Below are 16,418 nucleotides of genomic sequence, written 5' to 3'. Positions count from 1 at the left end.
GGTCTCCTTCTGTCTCCCTTTTAAGATATATATTTGGTCTTTTTAAACATGGAGGTTACAGAACCTAAATCAGTATTATTATTTTTTTCCCAAAAAAAAAATTCTGATTCTATTAGTTTTCTTTTTTTTTTTTTTTATAAACTCTTTTTATTGAGCAAATCACAAAGAGAACAGTACATTCCAATATTTAAAAATAAGGTACAGTACATAACATACTTTTATAATGGGAACTGTACTATTTCAGAATAATAATATAATATAATATAATAGAAGATTTTCTCATTATAAGAAAAGAAGGAATATAGAAGCAAGAGAAAAATCATGCAGCAACGGTGTGGCAATCCGTTTAAAAATAGAGAAAAAATAAAGAGAAAAAAGGAAAAGAAAGACTTTAGGAAAGACAAAGGAGAATAAGAGGAGAAAAGAATGGGTGAACTCCATATAGGATCACTCTCTTTCAAACTAAACATAATAGAGAAAAAATATAAAAGGAAAAATTAATTGTTAAATGGAGAGGAAACATTTTGGTATGTCATAAATTAATGTTAAAAACGAGCGCTTGGACATGTACTGTGTGTAGAAATAAGTAAATAAATGAACCACGATTTACTTAAAATATTAAATAAAAATCTCCTTACCCACTCGTTGTTTATACAGTAGCTCTTTTTTGTGACAGAGTGGTATGGAGTAGAATGTCTCAAAGGTAGTCCGGTGATTGCGGGAACATGGGTGTTTGTAGAATAGTACACTGCCCCTACTCTTACCCTATAGTTGCCGTCCCTCCGGTACTCCTTCAGCTATGCGGCGCGCGGTGTCTCCTCCGTCCCTTTCGGCTTTGGCGTGCTGTGCCTCCTTACACGGCGGTCAGCAGCGTCTTGCTTCTGGTGGAGTGGGGAGATCAAACGAGAAGCCTGCAAACTATGCCGTCTCCAACGCGTTTCGTACCTCACGTACTTTGTCAAGGATGACGTTCGCTTCCCTGGGGGGCCCTTTTATTCCTCCTCTATGGTTTCCTTTTCTTTTTTTCTTAAAACTTTATTGATTAAAACAACACTTTGTGTCTTTGTGTCTTTTCTTCGTATGTCAGCCAAGGGGACCATATTTTATCAAAGGTTTTGGAAGTATTACGTAATAAAGCTGTCATGTATTCCATCTTGTATATATACCAGATACGTGATAATATTGCCTGCATCGGAGAGGGATGAGGGTTTTTGCAATCCGCTGCAATTTGGCAGGTCATAGCAGACACTATATGTCGGAATAACCTATTCTGAAACCGGGACAGAGAAGGCAAATTCAAGGGAAGTAGAAAATGCCGAGGATCAGAGGGAATCGTAATATCGAAGAGGTGCGAGAGGAGAGCGAGAACCTCCCGCCATATACTAGTTAGTTTGGGACAAGTCCACCAGATATGCAAAAAATTGCCCTCTCCACCGCAACCCCTCCAACATCTATCCGAAGCATCGGGAAACATTACTTGTAGCCGCGATGGTACATAATACCATCGGTATAGCAATTTATAAATATTTTCCTTAATTTTGACGCAAATAGAACTGGTGGCAGCATTGTCCCATATCTCCGTCCAATCCTCAGCATCTATAGAGTGTCCCAAATCTCGTTCCCACGCTAACTCATGAGGATCCCGATTGGAGCTTACTTCTTCCCCTAGTAAGGAATAAATAGTAGAAATAAGACCCCTAGTGGAGGGTCGTCTCCAACATAAAGACTCAAAAGAAGTCAAAGATCTGCTAATCAGAATCGAGCTAATTTTGGAGTGGAAATGTCTAATTTGTAGGAACCGGAAAAAATCTTTGGATGGAATTGCCACTCTATCCCGGTTTTCAGAAAATTGTGGGAAATTAGTATCTATAGTGATATCATTTACATAATAGATATTACTCGATGACCAGGCAGTAAAAGATGACTTACATAAACCAGGAGGAAAAAGATGGATTATGAAGTAGTGGAATCAAAGGGGACGGGGCTGGAGCTAACTTAAAACATCTATTGGTTAAATCCCAAATTGCTAAAGAACGGGAAATTACAGGATGAGAAGAAACTGTCCGGGGACGATGAATCTTAGGTATCCACAAGAGGGAGGATACAGTAGCCAGTCCCAGTTCCTCGGCCTCGATAGCCACCCAGACCTTCCCCGCAGCGAAGTTACACCACTGAGCACAATGAGAGAGCTGCGCAGCATAATAATATTTTTTAAAATCAGGAATACCCAAACCCCCACCCCTGGAAGGCCGCTGAAGCAACTTTAGTCTGATCCGCGGATGTTTCCGGTTCCATATGAAATATGAGGTTTGGTACTGAAGGAATTTGAACACGTATGGAGGAATGTAGATCGGAAGGGTCTGAAATAGATACAAGAGCCGAGGGAGAACGCTCATCTTAACTGAATGTATTCTACCTATCCAAGAAATAAAATAATTGGACCAGTCATACAAATCAGACTTAATACAATCTAGAAGGCGGGGAAAATTTGCCTGAAACAGCTGATGATGATGATGAGTTAAGAAAACACCAAGATATTTAATCTTTTTTTTATGCCAGGTACAAGGGAGGATGGCCTCTAGTGTTTGCTTTAGGGTAGCAGGGATATAGAAATCAAGAACTTCAGTCTTGGTAACATTAATTTTATAACTCGAGTGCTGGGAATATGAATTTATTTCCTCTAAAAGTGAATTTAGGGATTGAGCTGGGTCAGTGAGAGAGACTAAAATATCGTCAGCATATAATGCGATTTTATATTCCGAGGGGCCAGTGGATACTCCCGAGATAGCTCTATTACAACGGATCTTTGCCGCCAGGGGTTCCATAATAAGAGCAAATATTAAGGGAGAGAGGGGACAACCCTGCCGAGTACCGTTAGTTATCCCAAAACTAGAGGAGTAGACACCATTAACCGAAACTCGTGCTATGGGGGAACGGTAAAGTGCCACAATGCCATCTAAAAATTTGCCTGAAAATCCCATTTTGTCTAGGACAGCGAATATGAAGGGCCAGGACATGCGGTCGAAGGCCTTCTCCGCGTCTAGAGCTAAAATCCGAGAAGGAAGTTTCCTTTTATGAATAGAATGTATCAGATGAATGGCCCGTCTGGTGTTGTCCGATGCCTGACGTCCAGGTATAAACCCGACCTGATCCGGATGTATCAAATAAGAAAGCAAAGGAGCTAACCGAGTCGCTAAGATTTTAGCATAAATTTTCAGGTCGACGTTTAATAATGAAATCGGTCTATAGTTAATACAATGAGTAGGATCCCGATCAGGTTTAGGGATCACTACAATGTCGGCCCGAGTTGTATCAGGAGCAGAAGAAGCGCCCTCCAAAATATCATTAAATAGAGATGTAAGATGTGGGGCAAGTTCCTTTGTAAACAGTTTATAATATTGGGCTGTAAACCCATCAGGGCCTGGGGCGGCAGAGGAACGCATTGATCTAATAGCAGCTATTGTCTCTTCATCTGAAATACGGTCATTGAGAGTAGATAATTGGGATTCTGAGAGCCTGGGTAGGGAAGTAGAGGACAAATATGAGCGCACTCCCTCGGCTCCAGCAGAAGTGGGATAAGAAGAATCTGATAAATTATAAAGGGAACTATAAAAGGTCAGAAATTCCTCAGCCATAACCTCAGGATCATAGGTTAGAGAACCAGAAGACGGAGAGTGTAATTTGTCTATCGCACCTAATGCTTGTCTGCGACGCAGTTTATTAGCTAATAAGGAATCAATTTTGTTAGATTTATCATAAAAGCGTTGACGAAGTTTTTGCAAGATAAGCGCAGCGCGACGAGACAGAAGGGCATTAAGCTGACCTCGTAGTTTCTCAATTTGGGTTAGCACGGAGGCGCTAGGGGATGTTTTATGTTGAATCAATAGTACTGAGATTTGTGACTCAAGGGAATGAATTTCTTGTGCAGCCGCTTTCCTAACCGCTGAGGTTTTAGAAATGAGAAAACCCCGTATAGTAGCCTTATGGGCTTCCCAGAGGATACTAGAGGTAATATCAGGAGAGGTATTCTCCTCAAAGTAGCGGGTCATCGCCAATTTTATTTCTAGCAGAGCAGGGGGATGTTGTAAAAGGGAGTCATCAAGACGCCAGTTACGCTTCCCACAAGGAGAGCGATGAACATCTAAAAGAATATAGACACCTGCATGGTCTGTCCTTGTAAAGGGGGAAATACCTGCTTCCGTAACCAGAGAGGTAATAGTGGAAGAAATGTGGATCATATCTATCCTGGAATAATGTTGGTGTGGAGATGAAAAATGAGTATAGTCTTTGCTATGAGGATGTTTAAGACGCCAGATATCACTAAGGCCATAATGTTTAAGGGAAGCCAGGAGAGTACGAGAAGCTCTAGGAAGAGACATCCCAGAGGAGTTTGAAGGTGGGTTCGATCTGTCTAACAGGGGGTCAATAATGGTATTGAAATCCCCACACAGAATAATATGGCCCTGCGCAACACTGCTAATACGCCTGAACAGAGAATCAAAGAATTGGGGCTGGTCTTGATTAGGAGCGTACACTGACACCAGAGTGAAAATCTCAGTACGGAGAGTACCGATCACTATAAGAAATCTACCCTCTGGGTCTGTCACAGTTGTAATGTGGACAAAAGGGATATTACGCCTAATTAAAATGGCTACCCCACGTTTTTTACAATTCGTTGAAGCAATGAAGGTCTGGGCAAACCACCTACCTCGGAGCTGAGAATGCGGGCCCGTAAGATGCGTCTCTTGTAGAAATGCAACACCGGCTTTCTCCCTCCTACAAGCCCCCAAGAGAACGGTACGTTTCTTAGGAGAATTAAGACCGTTTACATTAATTGATAGCAATTTAAGAGACATGGAAAAAAATATAAAGAGGTGCTACAGACATAACACACAGATATAATAAGTCAAAAATTTGGCCCAAATAGAGCCACCCTTAGGGACAGAAAGAAAAAAAAGGGGAAAAAAACAGGAGAGCCACAGAGAAAGAAAGACACACAAAAAAAAGAAAGAAACAGAGAACCCATTTGGGTAACAAATTTGGTCCCAATCAAGGACCGCAATAATATCAATCAACATAACATTAATCAAAAATATTAAAGGGAGCGTGGGGGATAGTGAAAGGACCGTCCAATAGAATCAGGACTGCCTGGACCCTTAAATATAAGATCGGCTATAACCAAATCAAACAAAAATCCCTGTAATACAGGGATCATAAACCTATGTCAATATATAGAAACAAAATAACAAAAAAAAAAGGGGGGGAGGAAGGAAAATGGGAAAGACAAGGGGAAGAGAGAAATATTATCTAAACATCGTGATATTCATACAAATAATAACTACGTTTGTCGCAGAGAACCAAGAGGGGAGGACTGTTCCTCCTAGCAAAATTCAAAAAGAACATTGTAGGGAGCTTAAACCCTATTATAAAGAGAATATACACCAGGGAGTGACCGAACAGTTCAAGTGGGGTCACAGTCCTTAGTATGGTGACGGGACACCCTGGTCCAGTCCGGTGAAGGAGGTTGGGAGCGTTGAGGTTTGGGAGAGGCTGCAGCAGACACCGGATCAGAAGTCGGCGTCGGAAGAAGATTAAGCTTGGCTAATAAATCTTGACCTTGAGTGAGGGTCTTGACACTATGCACAGTGTTGTTTGCTGAAACCTGAAGCATAAAGGGGAATCCCCAGCGATATCGGATTTGATGCTGCCGTAGAATCTTAGTGACTGGCTGAAGATCCTGCCGTTTCTGAATAGTAGAGGGAGCCAGGTCCTGAAAGATTTGTAACTACATATCTTGGAAAGGTATCACTGGAGACTCTCGAGTAGCTAACAAGATCCGTTCCTTTGAACGAAAATAGTGCAGGCGAACTATGACGTCTCTAGGAGGTTGAGTAGGAGAGGGCTTCGATCAGAGTGCTCTATGGGCTCTGTCACATAAACAATCTTCATTTGTAAGTGCTGGGACTAAGTGTTGAAAAAAGTCCTTTAGAAATGATGGTAAGGAGGGACCAAGGACTGATTCTGCTATATTACGGATACGTAAGTTGTTGCGACGAGAACGATTCTCTTGGTCCTCTTGTCTTTCTTTGAGTGTCTCCACCTCGTCATGAAGTCTAGAGAGTTCTTAATCAAGACGATTTTGGGAACGGCATAAGTCGTCCGATTTAGATTCCAGCGCATCCGTTCTGTTGCCAAGAGATGTCAATTCTGATTTAAATTCTGTTATAGCTTTTGACAGTTCTTGCTTGAATGCAGATTGAACTCCCTCCAACAAACCAGTCATAACCGCTTGAATTTGAGGATCAATGCCAGCTTCGGATGAGCAAGGGAAGGAGGGGGATTCTGGGGGTAATGACGAACTCTGTGAACCCTTGGATTTAGATCCGAATAAATTTGCAGAGGATGGTGGAGGTTTCTTACCTCTCTGCGACATAGTGAAATAATAAAAATAAAAAAAACTACGGTATAAAAAGTGAGACACAGGGCTCTACAATAATAATCCAGGCAGGGTGGGTGATAATATTAAGCAAACATCTTTAACTCCAGAGATGCACCATCCAGGACAATCTTAGCCTCAGAAAAAAGGTTGTGAGAGGCTGGCAGAAAATATAATAGCACATGGAGGTTCACTAATTGTGGCTGCAATTAGTACTTCATGTAATTATCACAAAAGACCACAAGAGGGAGCCAGCGTAGAGTAAATGGCAAATATCCACCAGCACAAAAGTAAAAAATTGTCAGGGCAAGAGCAAGCTAAATAGCTGAGATGGATTGCACATGTTAGGCTAGTGAAAAATAAACTGGGTATGTGTAGATGGTCATACAGGAGCTCCAGATATAGAGAGAAGGGCTAACAGGTCACGTGACAATGGAGCAGGTAAAGCAGTGGTATATAGAGATACAATATAATCTCCCCTCAGGGACTCACCACCCTCCCCTTACTCCAGGGAGTCACGGGCAGCAGATATTCCTGTCAGCAAGTGGGGTTGCACTACTAGTATCCCAGCAGCAATAACCAGCAGCAGCAGCGTGCAGGAGGAAATCAAAGATGGCCGCCGGAGGCTTCAGGACGCTGGGGCTTCCTCCCAGAGTTGTCTCCCGGGAGTCCCCAGAAGCAGGAACACCAGCACTGACACAGCAGCGGGGCAGCCGAGGCTAGAGGGCCGGAGAGGGGTCACGCGATGTGCGGCAGGGAGGACTCCGTCGGGCGCCCACCACAGAGATGACGCCGCCGGAAGTCCGCAGCCGCCAGTCTGTGCGCTCCAGTCCCCGGCTCAAGAGGCAGCAGGCCAGCTGCAACCCGCGAAAGCGCCTACTGCGCTTCCCGATTCCGCAGCTCTCACCCGCTGGGCCAGTGACAAGCCAGGGGAAGGTAAGTAAGGGTCTGGAGGTCTCCGCTGACCGGGATGGGGCTATAGAGGCTAGATTTCCTCTGTGCTGGCCCGGAGCTCCAACGAGATGCGGCTTCCTCCATTCCCCCGATTCTATTAGTTTTCAATGGGAAGACATGACCGTATAATCGCTGTATTCCTTTTAGTACTTTTAACTCAATTCTTTAATATTTAAGATTATACTGTTGGTACAATCAAACATGGTGTCCCTAATGATACCCAACATAAAATTCAGACTTATTCTTAACTAATGCAAATGACTAAAATTAGTCAATGATCAATAGGTTTACTTTGTAGGACATATTGAGAGTTTTATGCGCGATCATGTGATTAGCTAATTGGCAGCCTTTATACATATGAGCTGTGTTGGAATGTCCCTTCAGGGTGTCACCCTCCCATAGTTTCCCCATGCTCCCATTCTCCGGGATCTTGTTATATTAACTGGCATAACCAGCTACATAAAAATGGTGCCACTGCCATATTTGCTGGGGTTTTTTTGTAAATCACGACGACCAAGTGTGCTGGATGACATCTTTGTAATCAGTTTTGACTACAACAGTATGGCTGCGTCGCTGTATTTGATGGATTAAATTAACATTTAGCCAATTAAAATAGGATTCTCCATTCAATTTTTAAAGCACTATTATCATAATAAAATTTAGATTCATTCTGAAAATATCTTATTAATTATACATACAGTATTATCAATAATATATATGAGGGTTTCTGGAGTCCCCATTACCCATATGTATATACATTGCATCCGGAAAGTATTCATTTTTGTCCTCAAAATTGTACACACAATACCCCATAATGACAACGTGTAAAAAGTTTTTTTGAAATTTTTGCAAATTTAATAAAAAAAAAAACAACTAAGAAATCACATGTATATCCTTTGCCACGAGCTCAGGTGCATCCTGTTTCCACTGATCATCCTTGAGATGTTCCTACAGCTTAATTTGAGTCTATCTGTGGTAAATTCAGTTGTTTGGACATGATTTTGAAAGGCATACACCTGTCTATATAAGGTCCCACACTTGACAGTGCATGTCAGAGCACAGACCAAGCATGAAGTCCAAGGAATTGTCTGTAGACCTCTGAGACAGGATTGTCTCGAGGCACAAATCTGGGGATGGGTACAGAAAATGATCTGCTGCTTTGAAGGTCCCAGTGAGCACAGTGGCCTCCATCATCCGTAAATGAAGAAGTTCGGAACCACCAGGACTCTACCTAGAGTTCCCTGTCCGTCTAAACTGAGTGATCGTGGGAGAAGGCCCCTAGTCAGGGAGGTGACCAAGAACCTGATTGTCACTCTGTCAGAACTACAGCATTCCTCTGTGGAGAGAGGAGAACCTCCCAGAAGGACAACCACCTCTACAGCAATCCACGAATCAGGCCTGTATGGTAGAGTGGTCAGACGGAAGCCACTCCTTAGTAAAAAGCACATGGCAGCCCTCCTGGAGTTTGCCAAAATGCACATGAAGGACTCTCAGACCATGAGAAATAAAATTCTCTGGTCTGATGAGACAAAGATAGAACTCTTTGGCGCCAATGCCAGGCGCTATGTTTGCAGGAAACCAGGCAAATACCATCCCTACAGTGAAGGATGGTGGTGACAGCTTCATGCGGTGGGGATGTTTTTCAGCGGCAGGAATTGGGAGACTAGTCAGGATAGAGGGAAAGATGAATTCAGCAATGTACAGAGACATCTTGGATGAAAACCTGCTCCAGAGCGCTCTTGACCTTAGACTGAGGCGACGGTTCATCAGCAGGACAATGACACTAAGCACACAGCCAAGATATCAAAGGACAACTTTGTGAATATCCTTGAGTGGCCCAGCCAGAGCCCAGACTTGAATCCGATTGAACATCTCTGGAGAGATCTGAAAATGGATGTGCACCGACGCTTCCCATCCAACCTGATGGAGCTTGAGAGGTGCTGCAAAGAGGAATGGGTGAAACTGCCCAAAGATAGGTGTGCCAAGCTTGTGGCATCATATTCAAAAAGACTTGAGGCTGTAATTGCTGCCAAAGGTGCATCAACAAAGTATTGAGCAAAGTCTGCGAATACTTATGTACATGTGTTTTCTTTTTTTAAATAAAATTTGCAAAAATCTCAAACTTTTTACACGTTGTCATTATGGGGTATTGTGTGTGGAATTTTGAGGACAAAAATGAATTTATTCCATTTTGGAATAAGGCTGTAACATAACAAAATGTGGAAAAAGTGAAGCGTTGTGAATACTTTCCAGATGCACTGTATATATCTATGAAGATAAAGTGCAGGCTGGCATGAGATAATGGGGGAGGACTTGGCATCCTGCTAGGCAAAATAAGCAGTTTCTGTACATTATATATATATATATTGCATTAGGAAGGTTTTATTTATGAAGTGTCGGGTTATAAAACCAGGCGCTTCTGATCGTGTTTGTGCTTAATACTTAAAAGGGCAAAACTTTACTAGCCTGAAATGGCTAGTAAAAGCACTGCCCTTGTAAATATCGGGCATAAACATGATCAGAAGCGCTGGGTTTTACAAACTTGTAGGTGTGTGTTACCCCCTGCTCTGTATATTTAGCAACACTAGCACAATAGTGATCAATATGACAGGTGTTACATTTATTCTCACTGGTCTTAACAACCTTTGACAAATTATTGTTCTCTGATTTTCTTATGTAACTTTTATTTACCTAGGCTGCCCTCTGCTTCACACACAACAGATTTATGGTTCTTGGCTTAAGGGACAAAATGCAGGTGGATCACGTAACAATGTCAGCTTTCCTGATAACCCTAAGTTCTGGTTGCACATTAGGAGGCAAAGTGAAGTGTATTTAGCACTTCTGCAAAGGCAACCAGGTGAAGCTGGAACCACCAAATGCTTGCGCAGCAGTCAGTCAGTCAGAAGAGTGAGCGCAAACAGTACTGCTCTGTATGCTATGGGACTCCATGTCTGGAAGGTAAATAAACATTGTCACTGTTATTTTAGAGAAAATTTTATTAGAAATACAGAATCCTGATATGTTTACTTCATGTTTTACATTTACTGGGTCGCTAGCATCAAGAAACATGATGAGAATAAGTTAATGAATGATTGAAATATACACTTATATTACTTATAATATATTTATTTCAGAAGCTACTGTGATGTTAAGTCCTTTATGTGCTAGGTCCTCTTAGAAAGTGATACAGACTGATTTCACTGCATTTATTTGTTAACAGTTATTTATGTAGTACACACAAAGGCCCTGATTCAGAGCCGGACGCTCTGAAAGAGTGCTCGCTCTGAATCAGGGCGTCTTTTGGGGGGTTTTTTGTGCGGCCTCACGGCTGCTCGCATTGCTGTGGGTTGCCACCCACAGCTAATGCGAGCGGCCAGGATGATGGTCGCGATGGTCAAGACCATCGCGACCATCAGGCTTGCGACCGAGACCCTTGTGGTAGGGTCTCGTGGCCGCAAGCCCCAGAGAGCTTTCGGCTCAAACAGAGCCGAAAGCTCTCCCACTGACATCACTTGTCGGTGTTCTCTAGGCTGCCCCCCCCCCCCCGGCCCGCCCACCAAAGGGGGCGTGCTGTCACTCACCGAGCGCTCAGCGCTTGCGACCGGGTCTGAATAAGGCCCAAAGTCTGCAGCACTTTACAGATAGTATTTAGCCATTCACATCAGTTACTGCTTCAGTGGAGCTTACAATCTATGGGCCTGATTTAGAGGTGTACCCTAACCTGATGGTTAGCATCTCCAATGTTTAGGAGTCTGCACAGATGCAGGGCCTGTTCTTCCCACGTGCAGAACGGGTCCTGCGATCTCGCACATATTCCCCCCTTACGGTGTTTTGGGGCCAGAGCGGGGGCATGGCTTGCCACTGTTTCCAGGACGAGGCCAGGGTATGCGTCGGTGGATGCAGATTTCCTGGCCTCGCAAGTGACCCGGCACCGTCCAGGCTGAGGTAAGCTCCGACTTACGCAGCCTGACTAAACGTCGCAATTGTGATCCGCGGCAGCGTCTACAGATGCTGCACTTGGATCACAAATGCAATGCAGGAGGTGTCTCTTTCCTACAGTTACCTCCTGCTGCATTTGCATTTTGTTGGACTGTATTGTACAGCCGCATCTGTGCGTCTGTGCAGTAGCATCTATATCTGAATCGGGCAATATGTTCCCTACCACACGTATACACACATACATTAGGGTTCATTTGTTTGTAGTTGAATCTGAATTGCATCACCTTGATGGGGCATGTTATGTAGTCATCAAATCTTGGTTCCATGGGCCTTGTGAGGATTAGCTAGCAGTCTTCTCTTCACCTTCACTGAGATATTAAGGATGCAGTCATTAGGTTGACATTTACGGTTATTATAAAAACCAAGGGAAAGGGGGAATGGGAGTAATTAGAGCACAGGATTTAAATATATCTAGATAGATAAGTGATTATATAGTATGAGAAGAAAATGTGACAATCCACAATAGTAAATATCAAGCCCTAATCCGGGTATCCAAAGGCATATGTCAAATGTGGAGGTGCTCCCCTTGAGAGTACAAATTAGCGTAGTTAAAGAGGAGAAGAGAAAACTCTCTCTTGCGGGGGCACTCTGGTATAATCTTATATGGTAAGAACAATAAATAATAATAAATGACTTTTATTGAGTATACATTAAAAAAGCCAACAACATGTCTGAGCCCGCTGATATGGCTTTAACATATGAAAGAGCAGTCGTAAAATGTCGACAATGACAAACCAACAAACATAGAACATGAAATAGACATAAAAGTACAATAAATAGCACAAATGTGTGAAGGTGAGTGAAATATTATAAATAGTATAACTTGGTCTCAATTCTCATATAATGTTGAGACCCAAATCACATTAGCCCAGTGGCTGATCAAGAGTTGCAACAGGCACACTGAAACATAGGGTGTAAATATAAAGATATAAAAATATAAACATAAAAAGGCTCCTCAAAAACAAATTTTATTTATATTTTTATATATATATATATATATATATGTTTCTTTGATGATAATCTGTTCAATACATTGTGAATATAGTATCACAATAGAGTTACAGGTACTCCCTGATGCTTGTTTATGCAAGGTCACATAATTTAAAACGTGATATGTGAATCAATAGCCTATCTCATGTGACAGTCATGGGTAGTAGTGAGAGGCAGATCTCATCTATACCACCAGTGAGGTAACCCAGGTACTAATAGCTAGTAGAGTAAGAAGAAAATATGCAACTACTCCCTTATATGGAGTCTCCAAAACAGCAGCTGCTGCGTGCCATTGTACTGTATGATTGAATGGCATGTGAGCGTACTGTTAAGCACCCCCAGGGTAGGGAATAAGTAAAATGAGTATCTGCTTTTTGGACCACGTACACCAGTGGGTCCTGGTATAATTAGTGCAGGAGCCTCTGATGGCCGGACCCCAATGAGAGTACTCACAAGAATAATATTCAGCAAGTGGATAAAAATAACACAGCATAGGATCATGGTCTGTGCTGCTGCCAATCATATACCATAAGGTAGTGGTGAATGGTGGGAAACCCAGACCACGCATGCAGTGGTAAGAGAAAAAGACAGTCAATGTAGCTGCAGTCTGGCTAACATAGAGTGAGTAGAACTCTGTTACCTATGAGGTATAGCAGAGTAACTGGCTCATCCCTATCCTGAATAGCCGTTGAGTGCGCTGAAATAAAGATAGAGATAGTACCTGGGTGCTCACATGCAGGGAGCCGGTGTAGGTGGGGGAAAAAGTTAGCCACCAACGGAGCCTTGTCAGTGTGCTGCTGTAGCGAGTCCTGCCTGTACACAGCCGGATTCGCGGGTCTGAGACGCGCGTTTCACTTGTCGCTTCCTCAGTCAGATGCCGGTGGGCTGAGATACACAGGTGAACTATAACGTGTGTGGCAGCCAATACAAGGGCGGCAGCTGTGTGTCTATAATGTAACGCCCTTGTTGATAGGTCTGAGTGTTCCCTCTCTCTATTGGCCCACAACAACCACAGAGAGTGTCATAGGAAGGGAGGAGTTAGCTGAAATGAAGCTTGTGACGATCAGGCTGGGAAGTCTGACTTGTAAATAGATTGCAGCAATGGTAGAGAAAAATGGGACATATAATGATAGCTTATCTTAGTGATGATGTTATAGATGAGAGGACCATTAATAAAAATTATTATTGACATTCATAAAGCACAGTGGAATTAGTAAAAATATATTTATATATATATATATATAGAGATTAGTTAAGAGAAAATATTACATAAAATAAAATAATAAATAAAATGAAAATCTATAAAAGAATTATGAGAGTAGAGAGTAAAAATGGTGATATATGTGCATTGTCAAATATAAGTATATGCAGGAAAAAGTAGTTATACTGGAAGGATTATAATGAGGATAATGACCAGAGTGTTGAAAATGAGAAAAATGAAAGAAAAAAATATATTATTAATAAAAAATCAATTAAAAGTACTATAATTGAACAAGGTCGTGAATTCAATCGGTGATCAAAAGGTGATAATATCATATTATGAATAAAATAGTGGTGAGAAATTAGGATTGAAAAAATATATTGAAAAAATATATAGCAGAGAATAAAAGTAATGCGTCATTGAGTGGGTGAAATTAGTATGTGATATTTCTAAATAAAGTGAAGTAAATATATTGTCTGAAAAATTATATATAAGAATTAGTAGATCTCAAAGGTAAGTATGATTCAAGTAAGTGGAATGAAAGGCCTTATTGTATGAATACCAGAAAAAAGTTATGTGATGAGACGTTATATAAGATATGAGATTAAATGGGGGTTAAAGAGCCTGTCATCATCCCACTGTTTCGATATCTGCTTTGTGAATGAGAATTCCTCGTATCAGACATGTCACAGAAAGATGCTATAATTAATCATTTCTTTAAGCCCGTTCGGGCTAACCGTATTAAGTCTGAAGGTCCAATTACTTTCCCTTTAAAGCAATATTTTCATCAAGTTACCACCTCTGACGCCCAGTCTGACATGTTCTAAACCAAAAGCTTTCAGATATTGTGTTGTCCCATTGTGATATTTCAAAAAGTGTCTGGCGACAGATGTCAGTTTCTTCATTTTTGCAAGGTCACTCCTTGCATTTTTGATATTTCCCACATGCTCGAGTATTCTCTGTTTGAAGATGCGACTTGTCATGCCTACATATCTCAGGTTACAGCTGCACTCCAGGCAGTATATAACCCCCATAGCGTCACAATTGATGAATTGTGTTAACATGATATTCTGGCCATATCTGTCAATGACATCTTATGTGATGAGACGTTATCTTATATAACGTCTCATCACATAACTTTTTCCTGGTATTCATACAATAAGGCCTTTTATTCCACTTACTTGAATCATACTTACCTTTGAGATCTACTAATTCTTATATATAATTTTTCAGACGATATATTTACTTCACTTTATTTAGAAATATCACATACTAATTTCACCCACTCAATGACGCATTACTTTTATTCTCTGCTATATATTTTTTCAATATATTTTTTCAATCCTAATTTCTCACCACTATTTTATTCATAATATGATATTATCACCTTTTGATCACCGATTGAATTCACGACCTTGTTCAATTATAGTACTTTTAATTGATTTTTTATTAATAATATATTTTTTTCTTTCATTTTTCTCATTTTCAACACTCTGGTCATTATCCTCATTATAATCCTTCCAGTATAACTACTTTTTCCTGCATATACTTATATTTGACAATGCACATATATCACCATTTTTACTCTCTACTCTCATAATTCTTTTATAGATTTTCATTTTATTTATTATTTTATGTAATATTTTCTCTTAACTAATCTCTCTCTCTCTCTCTCTCTCAAGAGAGACTGCAGCTACATTGACTGTCTTTTTCTCTTACCACTGCATGTGTGGTCTGGGTTTCCCACCATTCACCACTACCTTATGGTATATGATTGGCAGCAGCACAGACCATGATCCTATGCTGTGTTATTTTATCCACTTGATGAATATTATTCTTGTGAGTACTCTCATTGGGGTCCGGCCATCAGAGGCTCCTGCACTAATTATACCAGGACCCACTGGTGTACGTGGTCCAAAAAGCAGATACTCATTTTACTTATTCCCTACCCTGGGGGTGCTTAACAGTACGCTCACATGCCATTCAATCATACAGTACAATGGCACGCAGCAGCTGCTGTTTTGGAGACTCCATATAAGGGAGTAGTTGCATATTTTCTTCTTACTCTACTAGCTATTAGTACCTGGGTTACCTCACTGGTGGTATAGATGAGATCTGCCTCTCACTACTACCCATGACTGTCACATGAGATAGGCTATTGATTCACATATCACGTTTTAATTATGTGACCTTGCATAAACAAGCATCAGGGAGTACCTGTAACTCTATTGTGATACTATATTCACATTGTATTGAACAGATTATCATAAAAAAAACATATATATATATATATATATATATAAATAAATAAAATTTGTTTTTGAGGAGCCTTTTTATGTTTATATTTTTATATCTTTATATTTACACCCTATGTTTCAGTGTGCCTGTTGCAACTCTTGATCAGCCACTGGGCTAATAATCGTCATTGGACTTGGAGATCTTTTCTTTTTTTCTATGTGATTTGGGTCTCAACATTATATGAGAATTGAGACCGTTATACTATTTATAATATTTCACTCACCTTCACACATTTGTGCTATTTATTGTACTTTCATATGTTAAAACCATATCAGCGGGCTCAGACATGTTGTTGGCTTTTTTAATGTATACTCAATAAAAGTTATTTATTATTATTTATTGTTCTTACCATATAAGATTATACCAGAGTGCCCCCGCAAAAGAGAGTTTTCTCTTCTCCTCTTTAACTACGTTTATTTACGGTTATTATGTCAACCTAATGACTGTCAACCATATTAACCTAATTATGTCAACCTTATTATAGAAATTAGTCTGTGGGGGGGAGGTTAGGGTTAGGCACTAATGGGAAGGAGTAGGGAT

At 41.0% G+C, this 16,418-nt stretch overlaps 1 protein-coding gene across 1 annotated transcript in view; it reads left to right on the top strand.

The window, feature by feature from the left end:
• Positions 1 to 16,418, top strand: part of CAPN10 (calpain 10) — a 61,872-nt gene that overhangs the window by 32,410 nt on the left and 13,044 nt on the right. The window contains exon 7 of the mRNA XM_088465186.1: positions 10,086 to 10,348. Within this exon, the coding sequence (XP_088321312.1) occupies positions 10,086 to 10,348 (263 nt within the window). The remainder of the gene's footprint in view (positions 1 to 10,085; positions 10,349 to 16,418) is intronic.

This window comes from Taudactylus pleione, unplaced genomic scaffold, assembly GCF_031769625.1.
Source record: "Taudactylus pleione unplaced genomic scaffold, aTauple2 ptg001903l, whole genome shotgun sequence".
Lineage (NCBI taxonomy): Eukaryota > Metazoa > Chordata > Amphibia > Anura > Myobatrachidae > Taudactylus > Taudactylus pleione.
Note: the sequence above shows the minus strand (reverse complement) of the source record. Positions and strands in the feature narration are given on the sequence as shown.